This window comes from Hemicordylus capensis, chromosome 2 (assembly GCF_027244095.1).
Source record: "Hemicordylus capensis ecotype Gifberg chromosome 2, rHemCap1.1.pri, whole genome shotgun sequence".
Taxonomy (NCBI): domain Eukaryota; kingdom Metazoa; phylum Chordata; class Lepidosauria; order Squamata; family Cordylidae; genus Hemicordylus; species Hemicordylus capensis.
Window position 1 is genome coordinate 414,422,402 of NC_069658.1, and position 20,372 is coordinate 414,442,773.

At 44.9% G+C, this 20,372-nt stretch overlaps 1 protein-coding gene and 1 long non-coding RNA gene across 7 annotated transcripts in view; one reads left to right on the top strand and one right to left on the bottom strand.

Moving 5' to 3' along the window:
* Positions 1-11,910, top strand: part of LOC128345327 (uncharacterized) — a 39,654-nt gene extending 27,744 nt beyond the window's left edge. For 3 of the 5 annotated variants that reach the window (XR_008316381.1, XR_008316380.1, XR_008316377.1), the window contains one exon: positions 11,736-11,910. This is a non-coding gene — a long non-coding RNA (uncharacterized LOC128345327). The remainder of the gene's footprint in view (positions 1-11,735) is intronic. The other 2 variants (XR_008316382.1, XR_008316378.1) reach the window with 1 other exon arrangement.
* Positions 11,911-14,005: 2,095 nt separating this feature from the next.
* On the bottom strand, positions 14,006-19,646 carry RPS26 (ribosomal protein S26). 2 transcript variants are annotated; one of them, XM_053303765.1, is made up of 4 exons: positions 19,372-19,646; positions 16,983-17,160; positions 15,633-15,763; positions 14,006-14,103 (listed from the first exon to the last, which is right to left on the bottom strand). In XM_053303765.1, the coding sequence occupies exons 1-4, from the start codon at positions 19,573-19,575 to the stop codon at positions 14,068-14,070; spliced, it is 549 nt and encodes a 182-aa protein (XP_053159740.1). In that variant the 5' UTR covers positions 19,576-19,646; the 3' UTR covers positions 14,006-14,067. The 2 variants fall into 2 exon arrangements, with proteins under 2 accessions (XP_053159740.1, XP_053159741.1); XM_053303766.1 differs by having other exon boundaries at positions 19,461-19,597.
* Between the last annotated feature and the right edge of the window lie 726 nt (positions 19,647-20,372).

Sequence of the window (20,372 nt, forward strand, 5' to 3'; positions counted from 1 at the left end):
AGATCATAAGACCAGGAAAATAATGACCATCAATCATGCTCTGCACCCCTGCAGTGATGTCGATAGGCTATACCTCCCTCGCAGCTCAGGTGGAAGAGGAATGCTGCAAGTCCATCGAACAGTAGTGGAGAAAAGAGGCCTTGAAGAATATATCAAGGACAGTGAAGAAGATGCACTTAAAATGGTCAATAACGAGAAACTATTCAACACCAATGAAACAAAGCAGGCCTACAAGAAAGAACAAGTCAAGAACCGAGTAGAAAAATGGAAAAATAAGCCACTGCATGGTCAATATTTGCACAATATAAGTGGAAAATCAGACATTACCAAGACCTGGCAATGGCTTAAGAATGGCAGCTTGAAGAAAGAAACAGAGGGTTTAATACTGGCTGCACAAGAACAGGCACTAAGAACAAATGCAATAAGAGCAAAAGTCGAAAAATCAACAACAAACAGCAAGTGCTGTCTTTGTAAAGAAGCAGATGAAACAGTGGACCACCTAATCAGCTGTTGTAAAAAGATCGCACAGACTGACTACAAACAAAGGCATGACAAGGTAGCAGGGATGATACACTGGAACACCTGCAAAAAATACAAGCTACCTGTAGCCAAAAACTGGTGGGACCATAAAATTGAAAAAGTTGTCAAAAGACGAAGATGTGAAAATATTATGGGACTTCCAACTACAAACAGACAAATATCTGCCACACAATACACCAGATATAACTGTAGTCGAGAAGAAAGAAAAACAAGTCAAAATAATCAACATAGCAATACCAGGGGATAGCAGAATAGAAGAAAAAGAAATGGAAAAAATCACCAAATACAAAGATCTACAAATTGAAATTGAAAGGCTGTGGTAGAAAAAGACGAAAATAATCCCAGTGGTAATTGGCACCCTAGGTGCAATTCCAAAACAACTTGAAGAGCACCTCAACACCATAGGGGCCACAGAAATCACCATCAGCCAATTACAAAAAGCAGCTTTACTGGGAACAGCCCATATTCTGCGACGATATCTGTAATAACAGCAACAACATTGATAATAAAATTCAGCCATCCCAGGTCCTTGGGAAGGACTCGATGTCTGGATAAAACAAACCAGTCAATAACACCTGTCTGACTGTGTAAATAAATAATAATAATAAAATGGGGCGAAGTATGGATATCAACAGATCATAGGGTGGGTAGAGTGCATAATGTTCTCCCGACTGTTTGTTACTCATATGCTCTTGTTGTACATTCACACAGCATATTTCAAAGGTTTTGTTTTCCCCTCACTATTTTGGCCTGTTTGGGCAAATCTGTGGGTTTTGTAACTGGAGTTTGTATGGCCACTGGGCAGAGGCGTATCTAGGGAAAATAGCGCCCAGGGCAAGCACTGAAATTGCGCCCCTTGTCCAAACATCTGACACCCAACTTTCAGATAACTTTACCATAATATCAGCTGAAAAATGCAAGTCAAGCTCATTAATCTTTTAATATTTCAAAAACTATTTAACAGTGGATGTAGCCAGACCAAAAAATGCTGGAAAACTACAAATGTCAGTATGCTGGGGCTCATGAAATACACAAATACTATGTGGAGGTGTACTTGGAAAACTAAACAGAAGTGCCTGTCTAATTCTCTACTATGCATTGTAGCATCACTATTACATAAGTTTTAAAATTAAATGGAGAATTACTTTTCCCAGATACTCTGAAAATAATTAAAGGATATACAGAGTAAACTGTGTCACTGCTTGGAATATATTCTAGTATTTCAGGAAGACAGTTAAAATGAGAGAAAGAGAGCAAGAAACTCCCAGTGGGCCTTAATACTAAGGATTTCGCACTGATTCAAAGACAAACTCACCATTAATAGCCATATTAGTAAGACATCACATTTAACTCACTTATCACAAGAAGCAAAGTAAGAGCAAATGAATACAGTCCTAGCTCATAAGTTTCAGCTAAGTATTCACAAGCCCTGGTTCTCTGTACATAGTGCCAATCTGAATATGTGTACAGTGTCTTATATCATTTTTTTTAAAAAACCCATTTTACCTGTAGCCCCTTCAGGGGGCTTTCTAAAGGCTGTGGGGGCATGGGGGCGTTGCAAAGGTTTCCCCTCCCCCCGCTGGCCTCTAGGGTCTCGCAGGGACAATTTGAGCATGTGCGGTGGCCATTTTTAAAAATAATCTTAAAAAAAAAAATAGCCACTGAAAACAAAATGGCTACCGTGCATGCTCAAATGGCCTCTGCAAGGCTTGGCATGGCCTAGGGCCTCACAGAGGCCATTTGAGCATGTGCGGTGGCCATTTTGTTTTTGGCAGCCATTTTTAAAAAAAATTTAATTTTACAAAATGGTGACCCCCTTCAAGTGGTGCCCGGGGCACATGCCCTGCCTGCCCTACGCTAGATACGCCCCTGCCACTGGGTGCAAGACTGTTCCTCTCCCCATAGGAAGATGGAATGGGATGGTATCTGGGTCATATAGACCCTTTACAGGGTTTCTTCATGGGAACATCGTTCTAAAGAGTCAGGTTAGTGTCATTTTAGAATGCTTATTTCAGTTTCCTATCAGCATCCCAAGGAGGTAAGGAATTCCCTGGGTTTTCCAAATAAATTTACATTGCATTATTATTGTTTGCATGTCTATCCTGCCCTTCTGCACAGTGCTCAGGGTAGCATATATGGCATTATTCCACTTTATCTTCCCAACAATACTTTGAGGCTAACATGGTCCAAGCATGTGGGAGGCAGTGGGGCAGCGGGGGTGTGTGTGAACTTTACCAGGGCTCAGAGACCCAAGCTGGCCTGGCCCAGACTGCAACCCTATTAGTGGGGGTGTGTGGGGATCCTAGGAATAAACTGTACGTTATTCTTGAGGATATTTATTACCATCTCTGCCGTGAGATTTGCTGGAGCCAATCAGAAGCAGCAACATCCTGAATAGTGAGTTGCTGGCTAGCCCAGTGCCCTTCTGTAGGAGGGAGGGATGGAGGGACAGAGAGAGAGCACTTGTGGAGTTAATTCTAGGGCTTGTCGTTTCAGAATCAGGGGGATGTATGCTTTTCTCTGTGACATGCTCACTCAAGAACTACAAGCCCAGGAGACCTTATTCCTTTAAGCAGAGAGGGGAGGGGCAAAGCACCATATAAGTGTTAGAAATGAGAATCCCAAAAAGCATGGCTCTTAGCACCACAGTAACTTCTTCTGGCCACTAGAAGCACGATGTGATGTTAATAGGTCTGACTTGGTCAGTTAGAACTGTTCATTTGTTGGTGAAGGCTAGTACCCTGTCTGAGTACGTTGTTCAGCGGTTCTCTCTTAGTATGTGATGTTTTAGTTTCTTAATTAATCTTTGTTTGTTTGTTTTTAACTCAACCTAATGTCTCCAGAAAATCTTTTGAGTTGAACTTCTCTACCACCAGAGAATCCTCTGCTGTATGAGGGTTTTAATGTTTCTCCTCGCAGCCCTCAACAATAAGTATATTATCCAGGAAGCCACAGCGCTGCTGGTAGGATTTACAGGCCCAAAAGTAATGAGCTAGGTCTGGTGGTCTCTACACATTGTACAGAGAACTGAAACAACCAGGGACAGGGTCAGTAGAGCATTTCTTCTCAAACACACACAAGGCACACAGAGCCCATGTTTGGCAGTCGCTATAAATCTAAACCAGGCAGCCAGAAACACAAGCAGGCTGTTCACACGAGCAACATTACCCAGGCTTGTGCAGCCCTACCTGGGTATGGCTGCTTGTGTGAAATGCTGGGATCGGGGCCGATCCTGGCGCTGCCATGCCGGGTAACCTGGGGTTTCCTCCTGAGCGTTTAATGAGGTAAGAAGGCACATGCCCTCTTACTCCAATGCCAGGTTGTGGGATTTCTGGAGACCGGGCAGTGTTTCCCTAGTATCCAGAATGCCGCACGGCTCGTGAAGGCACCAGTCATGTGGATGCACAAGCCGTGTGTTCTGGAACCACGCCTGCAGATTCCATGTGAAGATGGAGGGAGGAGCCTGTGAGAGCAGTCGCACCATGGTGATTGGGCAGCGGGGATTCCATAAGCAGATAAGGAGGAAATCCATAGGGTGGAGGAGTCTGTGATGGTTAAGGTCAGTTGAAATGAATTCTCTCTCTAGATAGATAGATAGATAGATAGATAGATAGTGGGCAGGGGTCTGCAAAGAGAGGATCATGAGGGAGGAAAGGGTCCCTTCAGGAGAAAGAGGCTGCCACTGTGTGCATTAGATGAGGAAACAAGATGAACAAGATCTGTTAACTCAGGAAGGGAGGAAGGGAGGGAGGAGAGAGAGAGGGGGGAAGAGCGAGTGGAGGAGAGAGAGAAAGAAGGGATGGGAAGAGAGAAAGAAGGAAGGGCGAGGGATGGGCCTGAGCCTGTCAGCCACCTGAGGGGAACGAGCAGCCATAGCGGTGCCTATTGGCAGCAGGGAAGGGCCCAGTCAACCACTGCTGCTGTTTGGGGATACCGAGGCCATTAGCGGAGGGTGACAGGCAGGCAAGGGGTGGGTCTGGGCCTGTCAGCGGCCTGAGGGGGAACGAGCGGCCGTGGAATGAGAGGCCGTGGCGGAAGCAAGGAAGGGCCCGGTCAACCACTGCTGCTGTGGGGAGGAGCAGGAGCGGGACTCAGGTGAGGGTGGGGAGGTCTGTGAGGATAGGGAGCTGCAGCTTGGCCAATAGGCACCAGCAACTCTTAAGCTGCAACCGAGGGGTGAGGGGGATGGAGTAAAGGGATGGAGGAGGAGGAGCAGGAGAGCAGCTCAGGTGAGGCTGGAGAGATCTCTGAGGTGACGGGGGCTGTGGCAGGGGGTGGGGGGCATCAAGTACTAGCTTGCAGATGCTCTGTGTAAGGTAAGCTAGTTAGATTCTATTTCCCAACTGCTCTCAGTTTGCAGTTGTTCTGGAACATAGGAACATAGGAAGCTGCCATATACTGAGTCAGACCATTGGTCTATCTAACTCAGTATTGTCTTCACAGACTGGCAGCGGCTTCTCCAAGGTTGCAGGCAGGAATCTCTCTCTCAGCCCTATCTTGGAGAAGCCAGGGAGGGAACTTGGAACCTTCTGCTCTTCCCAGAGCAGCTTCATCCCCTGAGGGGAATCTCTTCCAGTGCTCACACATCTAGTCTCCCATTCATATGCAACCAGGGCAGACCCTGCTTAGCTAAGGGGACAAGTCATGCTTGCTACCACAAGACCAGTTATCAGGTAATGCCCAATTATTCAAACACCAGAGGAGACAGGTTTCTTAAAGAAAACTTAGTTTACCTTGCAAAGTAAAGAAAGTACGGCTCTGAGGAATAGGTTCCCAGAAATACAGAGCAGCCTAAAATGGTCTTTGCATCAGCCTTTTATAGGCTACAGACACAAAATGGCAATCTCAAGCAATAGCACCAACCCGGCTAGGCTGACCAACAGCGCATTACAATAGCATCCTTTCAGCATTACAAAAGAGTCTTAGAAGTAACATATGTATGCAGGCGCCTCTTCTAGGTTAAACTCTTATCTCTAAATTAGCCATTCCTGCCCAATCACTGGGCCCTGGGAAAGGTTCAGCATCTTCTTTGATTGTTACAAAAGGCATGGAAGTAACAAGGGAACGTGAATAGGCTATGGAAAGTGCAGTGGGAAAGCGATTAAGGCGGCGTCAGCAGTCTATAAGCAAGCTGACAGGCACAGCTTTCTATGCAGGCAACTTAAGATGTGTTGCTTAGGTTAACTAGAAATAAACACTCTATATTGCCAGTAACAATTTCTTCTAGTTTCTGAAAATAGCTTTTTAGAAAGAAAAGGTCAGCCCATATCACTGGTACCTGAGGCCATTCATTGGCATGCAGAGATAGACTTCCCAGTAGCCCTCACAAGCTCCGGCCTAGGAGCACCATGCTCTGTGGAGGGTGCCAGAGGGGCCAGGTTTTTTTGGTCAGCTTTCTCCAAAATTGGATGTTCAGAAAGACAGGGTGGCATTATGATTGGTGGATTCATCAAAGGAGAGAGGGGGATGCCAGGGTAAATCTGTCCCTGCTGGCACAGTGTCCGTGCAAAGGGATGGAACTGTGGGGCCGTTCTTGTGGCACCCTCGGATCTCTGGCAGGAGAGAGAGAGAGTACAGCATGGGAAGTCCCATCACCAGCAAGGTCATCCTGTCACAGCACATGATCCGGAGGGAGGGGGAAGATGGCAGAGATTCAGGAGTGGGCGCCCAAAACAATGGTGGCAGTCAGGAGAAGAGTGGGAGGAAATGAGATCAGAGATAACGTCAGGAGAAAAGCGGAGCTCATGGATGCTGGCGGGCGGGCGCTCTGCTAGCCACAATAGTCAATAGCGTTGTTCACCTGACTGACTGGGCTGTTGTGGGCAAAGCAACCTGTGGCCAGACCTGGTGGTTTGCAGCTTGGAGAGCAAGCTAGCCTATAGCAACATGGGACGCATGCACAGGCTACCGGGTCTGGAAGGTGACCCAGGCAGCCCAGGCATCCAGCTCCCTGCACTTGTGCTGCGGCGGCTTGCAGTCCCTTCTGCTGCAGGCCCAGCCCCCTGCTGGGGTTCCCAAAGGGCTGTTTCCTAAGAGAGGTAGTCAGGAGGAAGCCCCACTGAAATCAGTGAGACCTAATTTCAGTGCAGCTTCGGAATCCTAACTTCTTTAGGGCACAACCCAAAGGCCGCATTTAAGAAGTGAGAACACAACCCTACTCTTTATAGCAATAGCAATAGCACTTACATTTATATACCGCTCTATAGCTGGAAGCTCTCTAAGCGGTTTACAATGATTTAGCATATTGCCCCCAACATTCTGGGTACTCATTTTACCGACCTCGGGAGGATGGAAGGCTGAGTCAACCTTGAGCCCTTGGTCAGGATCGAACTTGTAACCTTCTAGTTACAGGGCGGCAGTTTTACCACTGCACCACCAGGGGCTCTTTTATAATTTATAATTTTATAATTTGCAAGCCTACTATCAGAATATTAGAAAAACTCTTTCAATGGAAATGGTTTGTAGTTGGCTGGCCATTATGGAACCAGGCCCCTTACTGTTTTTTCAATGACTGTAGCCATAAGTAAATTTTCAAGTTAATATTATACATAGACCTAGGGGCAAAAGAACATCTGCTATAAGGCATTTTTTAAAAAACAAAATCCTTAAATATTATAGATAATGTTTGAAATTTGCAAAATACATAAGTAATTTGTGGACATCCTTTTCTGCATTTAGTACAATTATATGCAAATTCAGCCCCATGCACAATCTTGGACAATTCCCTCCCCCCCTGTAAACTACACTTAGAGGCCAACTGTGAGTGGTTTGCATGAAATGGTTTTTCTCTGCATATTTCAATTTAATCAGAAGAAAAGCACACACATCAGTAACAGAATCAGGTAGTAGCAGGGACATAACTGTAATTAAATGCGGGGGGGAGGGGAGACAAATGTCCAGGGGACAATTATGGAGTCCCTCACCCTGCCGCCACTGGCTGGGAAACATCCTACTCCATTCTCCCCTCCCCACCTCCCTGACGTAATGGTAAGCTATTGGTTCCTGACTGGAGTGTGAGGAATGTGTGAGAGATTATTTACATAGGAGAGAAAGGACTTGTGAAGAATGTTTTGTTTTTTAATTATGTCCATATAGTTCTTCTAGCAAAGATATGGGAGGACTATTTTTGCAGGAGCCCATCTTTACTTCTTATTCCAGGGCCCATTTCAGCCTCACTACGCCTGTGGGTTGAAGTGTGTTCCTTGTTAACCATCTAGGCAAATCATTAATAGAAAGTAAAGCATGTAAGCCCTGAACCATCTATATCTATTTATTAGAACCAATATTTAATAACATTAAAATATATATTTACTTTGAGATATTGCACTAGGAAAACTGGTGTGCTGTATTAGTTCACACCGGGGTCATGCTAGATGTTAAAAAATGGTAACTAGATTAGAACCAGATACAGGCATATTTTGTTCTCTGAGAACAAGAAGAGTACAAACTGTATTCAGTAATTCATGATTTCACTGGACGGATGAAATGCATAGACAGTGGCCAATATCCAGACTAACGCAGCACTGGTGCTCAAATGCAGCATGTGTGTTGCATGAGAGAAGCGATTTTGCCAAGCTCTCATAGCCTCTAAAACCTGCTGTGCCTCTGGAAAATATGAAGACTGCATGATGTTCAGGGAAATATTGTTGAGAGGGACAAAGGGCTTCAGAGGGAAAGAGAGGTTGACAGATATTGCTCCTGCCATGTGATGTCCGTGCAGCATTAGAGCACCAGCACTGTGTTCGTCTGGATGTTGGCTATCATTTTCATATTAGTTGTCTTGCATCCACAATCCTTTTTTTAACCTCTTCATAACAGTTTTTTTCGTTCAGTCTTTGGCAGTACTGCCTCTGCATTTCAGCAGGAGTAAGTCACATAATATAACGTGGCAATAACTTTCAGAGAGATAACCATGTTTTTATTTTTGCTGCTACAGACTGTGTGTCTTTCCTATCTTGTTTTCCTCAAATGAGACTGGTTTCAGTTCTAATTTCCTTTTACAGTTGCCTTGGTTGTTTGTTTGTTGTGCCGTTGAGGCAGTGTGTCGACTCCTGGTGACCACAGAACCATGTGGTTTACTTGGTGGAATACAGGAGGGGTTTACCATTGCCTCCCCCCATGCATTATGAGATAATGCTTTTCAGCATCTTCTTACGTCACTGCTGCCTGATATAGGAGTTTCCCATAGTCTGGGAAACACACCAGCAGGTATTCAAGCCAACAGCCTCCTGCTCTCTAGGCAGGTTACTTCCCTTACCAACAATCTAATTTCTAACTCTGGTGGTCGCAATTGGGCCAGTCACTAGTCTTCCTGCCAAAATGTTGCAGTCTCATTGACTTTTCATAAATTTCTGCTATCCCTATGCTGAACTATTTATACATTCTGACTGTTCAGAATAGTGGAATAGTATTATAATAAACACATATTTGTTGTGGAATAACAGGAACTATTTAGAAGCACAGAGCTTTTATACCACATAAATAACTATAAAGTATATTTGCAAGAGGCCTACTGTCGTTCAATGCAGACACCGGATAACCCCAGTGGCGTAGCAAGGACATCAGCAGCTCTTCTCCAGGCTTCCGTCGCTGGCCCCCACCACCCCAGCCATGCCCCATGCATCTGACGTCAGACACAGGGATGTGGCTGGTGCACCAGGTACAGCCCCTGGAATGTGGCAGCCCAAGTTCTTTGAACCCGTTCGCATAATGGACACTACGCCCATGAGTAATGCTGCTGTGACTGGTGATCCGATATAAAACCTGACCACTACTGACCACTTTCTGTTGGCTTGTGCATGGATCAAGCACAAACCAAATAGGAACCTGATTCTGTTACTATGAAAGCCTGGATCTGTGACCATATATTTTGGAAAGACATTAAAACATATAGTGAATGCAAGTATTGTGGCAAGTTAGGTCATGAAAACAGTCTTTGCCTACAGTAATTTCATTTTTCTTTGCAGTAGTTATATAGGTTTATTTAGAGCTCACCCTTCCTTGTTCAGTTTTTAGAAACTTACAAATTGGAGAAAAACAAAGCCTTAAGTGCCTGCTATAGGATCCACAAGACATATTTATTTCTCTTTACTGTTCATAAGAAGTTGAGGGGGGCATGTTGGTCATAACTGAACACTACATTTTTGTCAGACCTCCTGATCAACACTATAGTCAAGGCACAGGTTAAATATGTCTTCAGACTGAGCTCAACATGCTGTTTTTGACATGTAAAGTCCTAAATGGTCCAGAGATACAGAGGTACCTCAAGAACTGTCTTCTCCCATATTCTACAGAGAAGGCAAGGATTCTCTGTAGTTGCCCCAGAGCTGTGGAACTCACTTCCTGCTGAAATGAGAGCTGCTCCATCCCTGTTGACCTGTAGGAAACAGCTGAAGACACATCTCTTCAGCCAAGCTTTCTAGCAATATAGTGGTTTTTATGGGCAGCTATTTTAATTTATTTGTTATTTAATTTATTTCTTTGTTATTTCTCTGTGTAAACCACCCTGAGCCATTTTTGAAAGGGCGGTATAGAAATCGAATTATTATTATTTCTTGTTTACACCGTCAGACAGGTGTTATTGACTGGTTTGTTTTATCCAGACATCGAGTCCTTCCCAAGGACCTGGGATGGCTGAATTTTATTGTCAATTGTTATAGATATCGTCGCAGAATATAGGCTGTTCCCAGTAAAGCTGCTTTTTGTAATTGGCTGATGGTGATTTCTGTGGCCCCTTTGGTGCTGAGGTGCTCTTCAAGGTCTTTTGGAACTGCACCCAGGGCGCCAATTACCACTGGGATTATTTTGGTCTTTTTCTGCCACAGCCTTTCAATTTCAATTTGTAGATGATGATGATGATGATGATGATGATGATGATGATTAATACTAAATAAATAAATTGAACTTTTTATATGTTTTAATTGTTTTAAACATTTCTGGGTTTGTTTTATTGTTGTAAACCACCTGGAGACTTCGGTAATGGGTGTAATGTAAATATGTCAACTAACTAACTAAATAAATATGAACATAGTATACCCATAAATTAAGATCTTCCTCAGAGGGCTTTTCTGGACTGCGTTATAAGGACTGTATATATATTATACATTATATCGGTATAAGGCATGCTTTCAAAAGTTTCCGTGATATTTTCTTACCTTTTCTCAGGTAATGCTCAGGCCATATGCTTCCCAGATACTTCCATGGTCTCTCCGGGCATCTCACTTTTTTTCCTAGTGCAGGACCTTCTGTTCTCTGTTCACTGCACCATCTGCTGGCCAGGGCTTGCAAATGTGTAACTTCTGCTTAAATAAAAAAAAACCCACACAAAAAACCATGCAATATAATGCTGTCTGGGAAATCCTAGACTTGGCTTCAAGTAGGCTCCTCCCTTATACAGTGTGGTGCCTGGGACATGGCTGTTTCGACTATGGCACTGGAGTTATGGAAAACCCACTTCCATTTTTGCTGCCTTTCAAGTTATCTAGTAAAGGCACTTGATTTTCAGAGGGCTTTGGGGCACTGTGATTAATTTTAATGTGAGTGGATTTGCTATTCTTTTCTCTGTGGATTATTTCAGCTGCTCAGTTAGTCTTGATATTTTTGCTGTTCTCCGACGGGGGCGGGGGCTTGTTTGTAATTATTGGGTAAAATTCCACAGCAACACTTGTTTGGATAGACTCTTTGCAGCAGGGGTTTCCTTAGGGAGCCCTGGCAGGGTGCGGGGCCGGGGGCAAATCAGCCAGTAAGGGGGCAGGGGGGGAGCCTCCAGTTACTTTTCATGGCAGCAACAAGAGCAGAGCCCAGGCGGTCACCCAGCTTGCCCTGCCTGAAGGACAGCCCTGCTTTGCGGTTGCAGAGCACCACGGTGTTGCACGGCTGCTGGCAGAAGAAAAACCTTCTCAGGGAAATGTACAAGACTGAAAGAGGGAATATACATTGCACATCGATTAGTGCAACATCTCCCTAGCTTCCAAATCTTTAGCACTGATAAATTTCAGTCTTTTCCATAAACAGAGGGGAAACACGGGGGAAACATTTTACAAGGCTTCCCCCCCACCTCCCACCCCTGTGGGAAAACCTGAGCTTGATGCTTTTTAAAGGAAGGGTTTTAAAATATTGTTTTAGCTGCCCTTTACTCCCAAGTGCTTCTGATAATAAAATGATCTGCAATATTCTTGTCTACTGTTGACATGTAGAACTCTCAAATCTTCTCATCTGCATCAGATTCCAGTATGTGAAAGAAACTCATCTGTTTGGATATCTACACACCAGACCGAGGAACAAGCTAATGTGAAATAGTAGAGAGACACTTATTTCAACTCATGGAAACCTTCAGTTCTCTTCAATAAACATGCAAGTTCTTAACTGGAAGCTACTCTTTCAGAAACTGGTTATTTCAGAAGAAATTGTGTTTTCCAACACTACATTTTGTTGAAATGACATCGATTTCATGTGGCTAGTTTTATTCTGCCACTTACTGTATATTATTCAGTAAGTGGCAGAATAAATTCTTCAGTATTACAAAGTGTAACACACAAGGGCCGCATTCTGACGTAATGGCTACAGTTAATTGTGGCTGAGGTTGTAATTCCATTAAACCTGAACACACGAAACCATGGTTATGGGCTGAAAGCTACCTCTGGTTTACCTCGCCAAACTCCAATTTGAACCTTTGGTTATCTCGAAGGTTCGCTGCCAACAACTGCGTTTTGCCACCGAAGCGTTGCGTCTCAGTGCTGATGCAGCTATAACACTGGTTTCGCACCGATTTCCACACTGCAATCATAGCAGCGGTGGCACAGACCCACTTGAGGATGAAGCTGCTCCATGGTTTCGGCGCTTCTCACTGACAGCTTCTCGGGAAACCAGGGCTGCCTCTCCTGTCAGCTATGTGGCTATAGAGGTGCCAGGCTACAGGGATGCCACCACACCCCATTCTGGACTGGTCAGCCTGTCAGGTTGCATTCCTGATTCCCACTCTGCCCCTTGCTTGCCCCACCTGGCAAGCAGTAGGGCAAGGGCACAGGATGGCAGGATGGGCATGAAGTGCTTTGCTCCCCAAGAAGGGAGCAACAGTCATGTATGTTCACAAGCACAAACACTCCAAGTGGCAAAAATGTGCCGCCTGTCAGCCCATCCCACCCAGGTGGATATATATATATTTCCTGCCTGTGCCCCCAGGTGTTACACCACCGTCCCAGGGGAGGTGGAAATTGGGGGTCTCCTTTCCTGCTGATCCTCATACCAGGAGATCTGCATACAGTGGTACACCGAGCCGGACCCAGGCAGTTGGAATAGGTTTAAGGGTTCATGCCCCAGCTTGGTGTCCGCACCATCCATGCTAATGGTTTGGGTGCGGGTGCTATTGGCAGGGTTTGAAAGGCAGCCCCCCCCCCCCAAAAGAGATTCCTGAACAGTCAAGTTCTATTCTTTTCACAGAAAGGTTGGGGAAAGGGGGCCCAACCTCTTCTCCTTTGGGGGGGGTTCCTGCCCCCCAGGCTTCCTCATGATTAAGGCTGGTCACCTTGTTAGTCTTGGGCAAGCTGAGATCCTTTTTCAGGGATACAGCCACCCAACCCAGAGCTCATGGATTCTAATCCATTTTATGATGCATAGAAAACAGTCTTATTTAAGTACATGGGATAGAATACTTCATTGATCAAACATTAGAACAGTACTTTCAACCATGCAGGTTTTAAAATTCTGCAGTCAATATGCTTAAATAAAAATATTTCTCTGCTCTTCAGTTTAGCTGAAGGTCTTTTCTAATTGGAAACTAGTTTGACTGTTATCTTGACAAACTGAACAAACTTATTTCCATAATTTGGATCCATAAAGACCAAGACTTGTTTTACTCACACAAGATCTTTAACCATATTGACTGCTGCTTGGAGCACCACAACTAACCTTCTAAGTTAGATGTTTAAGGAAAGCTTTTGCTTTAAGCAGAACTGCTGCCCATTTTATCTTGGTCTATCCCTAATAAATGTAGTCAAACAAAAATTAAAGATGCAACAGTTCTTTATTGGCAGGTGTAACCCACTCTCCATCCTCCACCAGTAACACTCAATTTAGAGTTCTATACTCCCTGCTTTCACAACAGCTTCCAGCATGCCCAAAGAACTAAAAGGAACCATCATGGTAGCCTACTGGTTGAGCCACTCTGAGAAGATGTTGAAGGAGCTGCATACGTGAAGTATCAGGGTGAAGGTCAAGAGGAGAAGATTCCCTAGTCTGACTTGGAGAGAACACTGGAGGGAAGGAAGGGATGAAAACAGCCCAAGTCTGTGCTGTCTCTTTAAGTGATTTCAAGATAGGCAGGGGGAAAGAGTGGAGAGAAGACTTGGCTGTGTTTGTTTGTGTGTGTGTGTGTGTACAAAACACACACTCCTCTCATTTAGTTTTTAATGTTGCCCTCTCCCTTAAACACACACATGCACCACACTAACTCATTCAACACAGAAAATACCATCTGTAAAGGTATTTATTGAGTCAATATTAAAAACTGACATCACTCAAACCATCTCTTTACATAGGCTTGGGGGGTGGTCTCGGTGCAGCGCCCTGAAAGAAAGGAAGAATGTGTTAAGAGGGGATTCATCTAATGCAGTTACTGATTTCTAGAACAAAAATAGCAGCTCAAGTATTCAATTTCCATCTTGGAACAGATTTGTTATGGGTGAGTTGTAACTGCACAACGCAAGAAAGAGGCAAAACTGGTTGTGGCCCTTTAAAATAATCCCAAACCGGGTTAGACACTGATGTCTCTACCTCCAGTGACTGTTGCTGGTGTCTATCTTATGTTTCTTTTAATATTGTGAGTCCTTTGGGGACAGGGATCCATCTTATTTATTTGTTATTTCTCTGTGTAAATCGCCATGAGCCATTTTTGGAAGGGCGGTATAGAAATTGAATTATTTATTATTATTATTATTATTATTATTATTATTATTATTATTATTAATACATACATACAGCACAACATGCATAGATGACACTATATACATAAGCTAGTTGCCAGCTGAGACAGTGAATGTGCATGACCCCCATCAGGTTCAGTGAGGGGCTCAGTGGTTGACAGGGCTAGGTCATTCAACATTTAAATGTCTGTATTCCAGCTCTACTCCCAGCCTCTTTCCTTATGGGCTGTGTTTTTCCTTCACTATTTCTCAAGTGGAGGCCATTTTGAGGGGGAGGGGAAGCTTCAATGTGAGAGCCATTTCCCACTGTGCTGACCTCCACACAGTGCTGTGCTTTCCCCAGCATTGGGTGGGGGGCCCTTTAAGTAAAGAGAGCCTCTGCAGCCCCAGTGCCAAAGGCTCACGTGGAGCACTGGAAAGTGTAGTCTTTCCCAGTGCTTCCACCCTAGAGTTCTATGGGGAAAGTGCTGCAAAGGAATACACTTACCAGCATTCCTTCCACACCTTCCAAGAGGACACTGGGATTCTATTTCCCTTAAAGGAGCCCTGCCAGCACTGGACCAAGCACAGCATGGTGGGAACAGTTGCCACCACATGTGCCAGGAGGGCTGTGCAGTGTATTAGCTGTAGTTACAGTTAATGGGAGCCACCACTGCCGCCCAGGCCTTACAGTGAAGAAATACAGCCTTAGATAGTAAACGTGCAAATGACAACTCTCTCTTTCTGCCTCGTTTTTTGTATGCTTAGTATGGAGAGAATCCTAATCACTACCCTGCAGCCAGCCACTGGAGAGAATACAGAGTTGTATAAAGGACTGCAGGTTATTCATGCACATCAGGGTCTAAAATCATGGCCTGCCGCACAGGGCCCCAGACTAGAACTGCATCACCAATTAAAAAACACATAGGCAATAACTCCTTGTCTTTCGAGGATGTAATGTTATGGGCCAAGAACAATGTTTGCAGCTCAGCACATGTGCTTACATCATCATGCATTAAAGGTACATTGCATTTAGTATCACAGTCAGGAATTCCAGTTCCAAAGGTACTGCAGCAATTATTTGTTATATGTTCAGCCCAATAACCTGCAGTCCTTTATACAACTCTGTATTCTCTCCAAACTTATTTTTCTGTTTCACTGGGCTGAGCAAAGGCACATTGACAGTCTACTTACAGCAGGCCTGAACCGAGGTGGAGGGGTACGGTCCTTCCGGGCTTCACGGGAGCGGTTCCTCACCACCTTGCTGTGGATGGCACAGCTGACACAATAGTGAAGCTTCACATAGAGCTTGGGCAGCACATATGCTGAAGAGAAAGGAAGCGGCATGAAGTGTGAGACACATGCAGATACTCATTTGCATCATGAAAAAGTTTAGGCACACATTTCTCAAGGTAATACCAAAGGTTTCCTGGGAGGCCAATGAAATCTGCTCTGAGCTTCCCAAAAGGAAGAGCAGGATATAAACCCATCACATCCCATTCATCACATCCCAAATGCTTAGTGTGGGGCTACCTTTGGAGGAGGTTTGGACATTTCAGCTGGTCTAGGATGCTGCTGCTCATGGACTCAACACAGCACATTAGCGTCACACCTATTCTACAGCAGTTCCACTGGTTGCCAGTTTGCTTCTGAGACAAATTCAAAATGCTGAATTTAACTGTTAAAAGTGCTATACGGCCCAAAGCCAGGGTACCTGAAGAACCACCAGAACATTGGTCTATCTAGCTCAGTATTGTCTATACCAGGGCTGCTCAACTTTGGCTCTCCTGCAGATGTTGGCCTACAATTTCCATAATCCCTGGGTATTGGTCACTGTGACTGAGGATTATGGGAGTTGTCGTTCAAAAACACCTGGGGGGGGGGGGCTAAGTTGAGCAGGCCTGGTCTACACAGACTGGCAGTGGCTTCTCCAAGGTTGCAGGCAGGAGCCTCTCTTAGCCCTATCTTGGAGATGATGTCAGGGAGGGAACTTGGAACCTTCTGCATGCAAGCATGCAGATGCTTTCCCCAGAGCTTAGAAAAAAGCTCTTCCCATCCCCTTTGGGGAATATCTTCTCACATGTAGTCCTCTGTTGCCAGATTTGGCTTTTTTAAAGCCAAATTTTGGGTTACGGCCCATTTGACTCATGAGTATACCCCTTAGGTTCTGGCCACAGTCTCCCATTCAAGTGCAAACCAGGGCAGACCCTACTTAGCAAAGGGGACAATTCATGCTTGCTACCACAAGACCAGCTCTCCTCTCTAGAAGAATGTTTTCTGTAGGAAAAGAGTATCAGATCACATTGCCCCTAAAGACTATTCTGAAGAGGAGCAAGAACTAAATCCGGATTCTACCACCTAAAACATGAAGCAAAATAATTTCAGGAAAGTTTAAGAAAACACATAGTATGTGCTTCCCCATCCAAATAAAATGAAATGGTCTTTACTATAACTGTCTTCTCTCCATCTTTTCACTATCTGCCCTAAAATTTGCAGAACAAGCAATGACAGAAGTAGAAATCAGAAGTAGAAAAAAATACTTACAGTCAAAGACACTTGCTTCAGAGATATCTCGGACTGCAGCTGCCTCTACAATGTTTCGGATGACAAACTTCTTAATAGCCTTATCTTTGGGGACACAGCGGGCACAGTTAGTGCAGCGGATAGGCTGGACATGGCCCCGGCCCTTCTTGGCACGGCCATTGTTCCTTCTCTTCTTGGTCTGTTGAAAGGGGCAGAGGTTTAGAAAGAAATGACAAAGTACTTGCAGGACGAACACAGGCATTGTAGAACATTGTTCAATACACAAAGTGCAATTACCACTCACCTAATCATCTGTGGCAAAAATCATGTCAAGCTGGACATGAAACATTATAAAATGTGTGGCTTTCACTCTTTGTTGCTCAATGACCAGCATAAACATATGTGAACGTCGGGCTACTAACATGCCCTACATAGCAGCAGCTAACCACCTTTTCAATTCTGCCTCCTCAAAAACACAAAGTGTACACAATGGCAGACCTTCTGCAAGCATACTCTCCCCATCACTGGGGACAGAAAAATTCTTATACTCAATTTTTCGGCATCTCAGAAAGGAGAAAGCAGTTCATCACAGCTGAAATAAAATATCAATCCCTTAAACACTGCTAACTGTGCAAAGAGACAACATGTTGATTCTCCTTATTTAGCGGGGGAGAGTAACTGGCCCTATCCACCCCCGGCACAGTACCTCAAGTGACTGTTGCCAGTGTCTATCTTGTGTTTCCTTTTAGATTGTGAGCCCTTTGGGGACAGGGAGCCATCTTATTTATTATTTCTCTGTGTAAACTGCTTTGGTAACATTTGTTGGAAAGCGGTATATAAATATTTGTTATTGTTGTTAAATCATCTGAACATCACAACTAAAAATTAAGCTTTCATGTTCAGTACACCTGATAACCAGACATTAGGGACATCTAATGGCTGTAACCATCATGACATCCCAAGCATGTGATTTTCTTGAGTGCTGGCACTGCCACATGATGTGGTGATGGCTGGCACTTTATTATAAAAAAGGTTTGACACACTGACAGATAAAAGTCTTCCCAATGGTTATTAGCTGTGAAGACTAATTAAAACTTCTAGATTACAGGGGAATGTATCTTTGAAAACTAGATACTGGGGACGAAAGAAGCAGCTGCTGTTTTTATGCAAAGTTCTCATATTCCAACAGGTAGGTCAGGATTCATGTGGCAAGTGGTCCTTTCTAAGCTGAGCTACATCAATGGTATCATATTTTTTCCATTTTGAAAAGCTCTCTGTGTGTGTTTGTATGTATGTATGTGTTTATGTGTGTATACACACACACACACACACACACACACAGAGGGAGAGCTTTTCAAAATGGAAAAAATGTGATGCCATTGATGTAGCTCAGCTTCGAAAGGATATATATATATATATATATACACACACACACACACACACAAACATGTACACCAGAAACACCATTCACAATTGCAAAGAAACCTGGAGTTTTCCAGGACTGAGCCCACTTTTAGATCACTAATTAAATCGATGAGTGGAGATGGATGCACCTTAACTGTAGGGTCGGGTGCATAATATTGGCCTTCCAGCTGTTGCTGGCAAACTCCCATCACTCCTATTTCTTTATTCACATTTACACCCCGCTCTTTCTCCAAGGAACCCAGAACAATATACTTGTTTATGTCCATCCTCGCAACAACCCTGTGAGGTAGGTTAGGCCGGCCCCAAGTCACCTAGCGAGTTTCACGGGGATTTGAACTTGGGGATTTGAACTTGGGTCTCGCTTTGCTCTAGGCGGGCACACGCCTGGAAAGGCTCTCTGGGGCCGACTTCCCTTCCACCTCACCCCCCTATCTACCGACAACTCTGAAGTACAGGGCAGCGAACAGGGAGGAGAGTCTTCAGCAGTGCGCCAGGGGCATTGGGGCAAAGGGAAAGAAAGGTCTTTGCCGATCCACCGCGGTGTCTCCCCCCCACCCGCCTAAAATCTGAATTTTTTTTTGAACAAGCAATAGGCCGGCATTGACCCACTGGGCTTTTCCGGGAAACGCCGAATCTTTTCGGAGCCTCCAGTTGCCAACAGGCCGGCCTCGGGGGAGGGGGCGGGGGGGCTCCGAGCAGGCTGCCCGCGCGGCAGCGCCCCCGCCCCTGTTCAGCAGGCCCATCCACCAAGGCCGAGACCAAATGAGGCGGGGGGCGGCTTCATTATTGGCTGCAGGAGTCCCAGGACGCCGGAGAGGGCCGGGCCCGGGCAAACAAACACACACACCACACACACACACACAAAACCAACAACAACTGGTGTTATTCAGCACCCAAGGCCTTAAACGGGACGCGAACAACCTAGGCCAGAAATAAGCGTCGTCCCCACCCCCGCCTCCACGAAATGGGATTCCTTCTTGCGCACCCCCCTGACGACGATGGTTTGCTCTCCCGTCTCGCTCTTTCTCGCCGCCCGCACTCTATACCCCGCTGCCTCGCGCGCGCGGTACCCACCATGTCGACACCGAGAAGGCGAAAGAGGAGCCGGCTCCCTCGCTGAGATCCTTATATAATTTCCATCCGCCAGGCGGAACCGCTTTACCTCACTTCCTCCAACACTTGAAAGCATTTGTCAGTGAAGGAATTTCGGATAAAGCAGCTCAAATTAATGTACTAGTTACTTTAGAAGAGGAAATAAAATCGAATCCGATTTCTCCACCCAAGTCCGTGTCCAACACGCTTTTGAGCGGGATTATGTTTCCTCTCCTTCACTGCGGAAGGATTATAGATAACGGAAGAGAGTGATCAAACCTTTCAATAACCCTCCCAAACGTTCCTACAATGCATCGGACAAGGCGGAAGAAGAAACCTTTTGTCAGAGAAATGCATGCAGGGAATTGTAGTTCTTCCCCACCCTGGTCATACAGGTTGTGTGTGTAGGAATCGGCGCACATGGTCAAGTTGTCATGTGGCATGGGGAACTAGGACGCTGCGGAGATCACGGAGGAATCAGATATTTCCTTCTGCTCTCTCGCCTCCTTTGTTGTTAGTTTTCATGGGTTAATTGTGCGGGGGTATGTTGCCTAGCACATAAATTTATTTGTAAATTATTGTGAATTTACAGTGCTTGCCCTTAATAACCTCATGAATCATATGCTTCTTTTGAAACCCAAATAATCAAGATTTGCAACAATGGAATTTAATGTCTAACGGAAACCGCAAATTCCTGTTAAATCAAAGGGGCTACCTTTTAGCTGAGCACTTTGGCTATGATGCTAAGTAAGCCCTTGCTTTCCAGAATTGTGTAGAGGAAAGCGGTAGGATGGAACCAACCCATAAGGCATATTGAATGCACACACACATTGTAGAAGAATCTTCATCTTAAAAATGGGTTTAATAATTTACACATATTTGGTTTCCCAACAG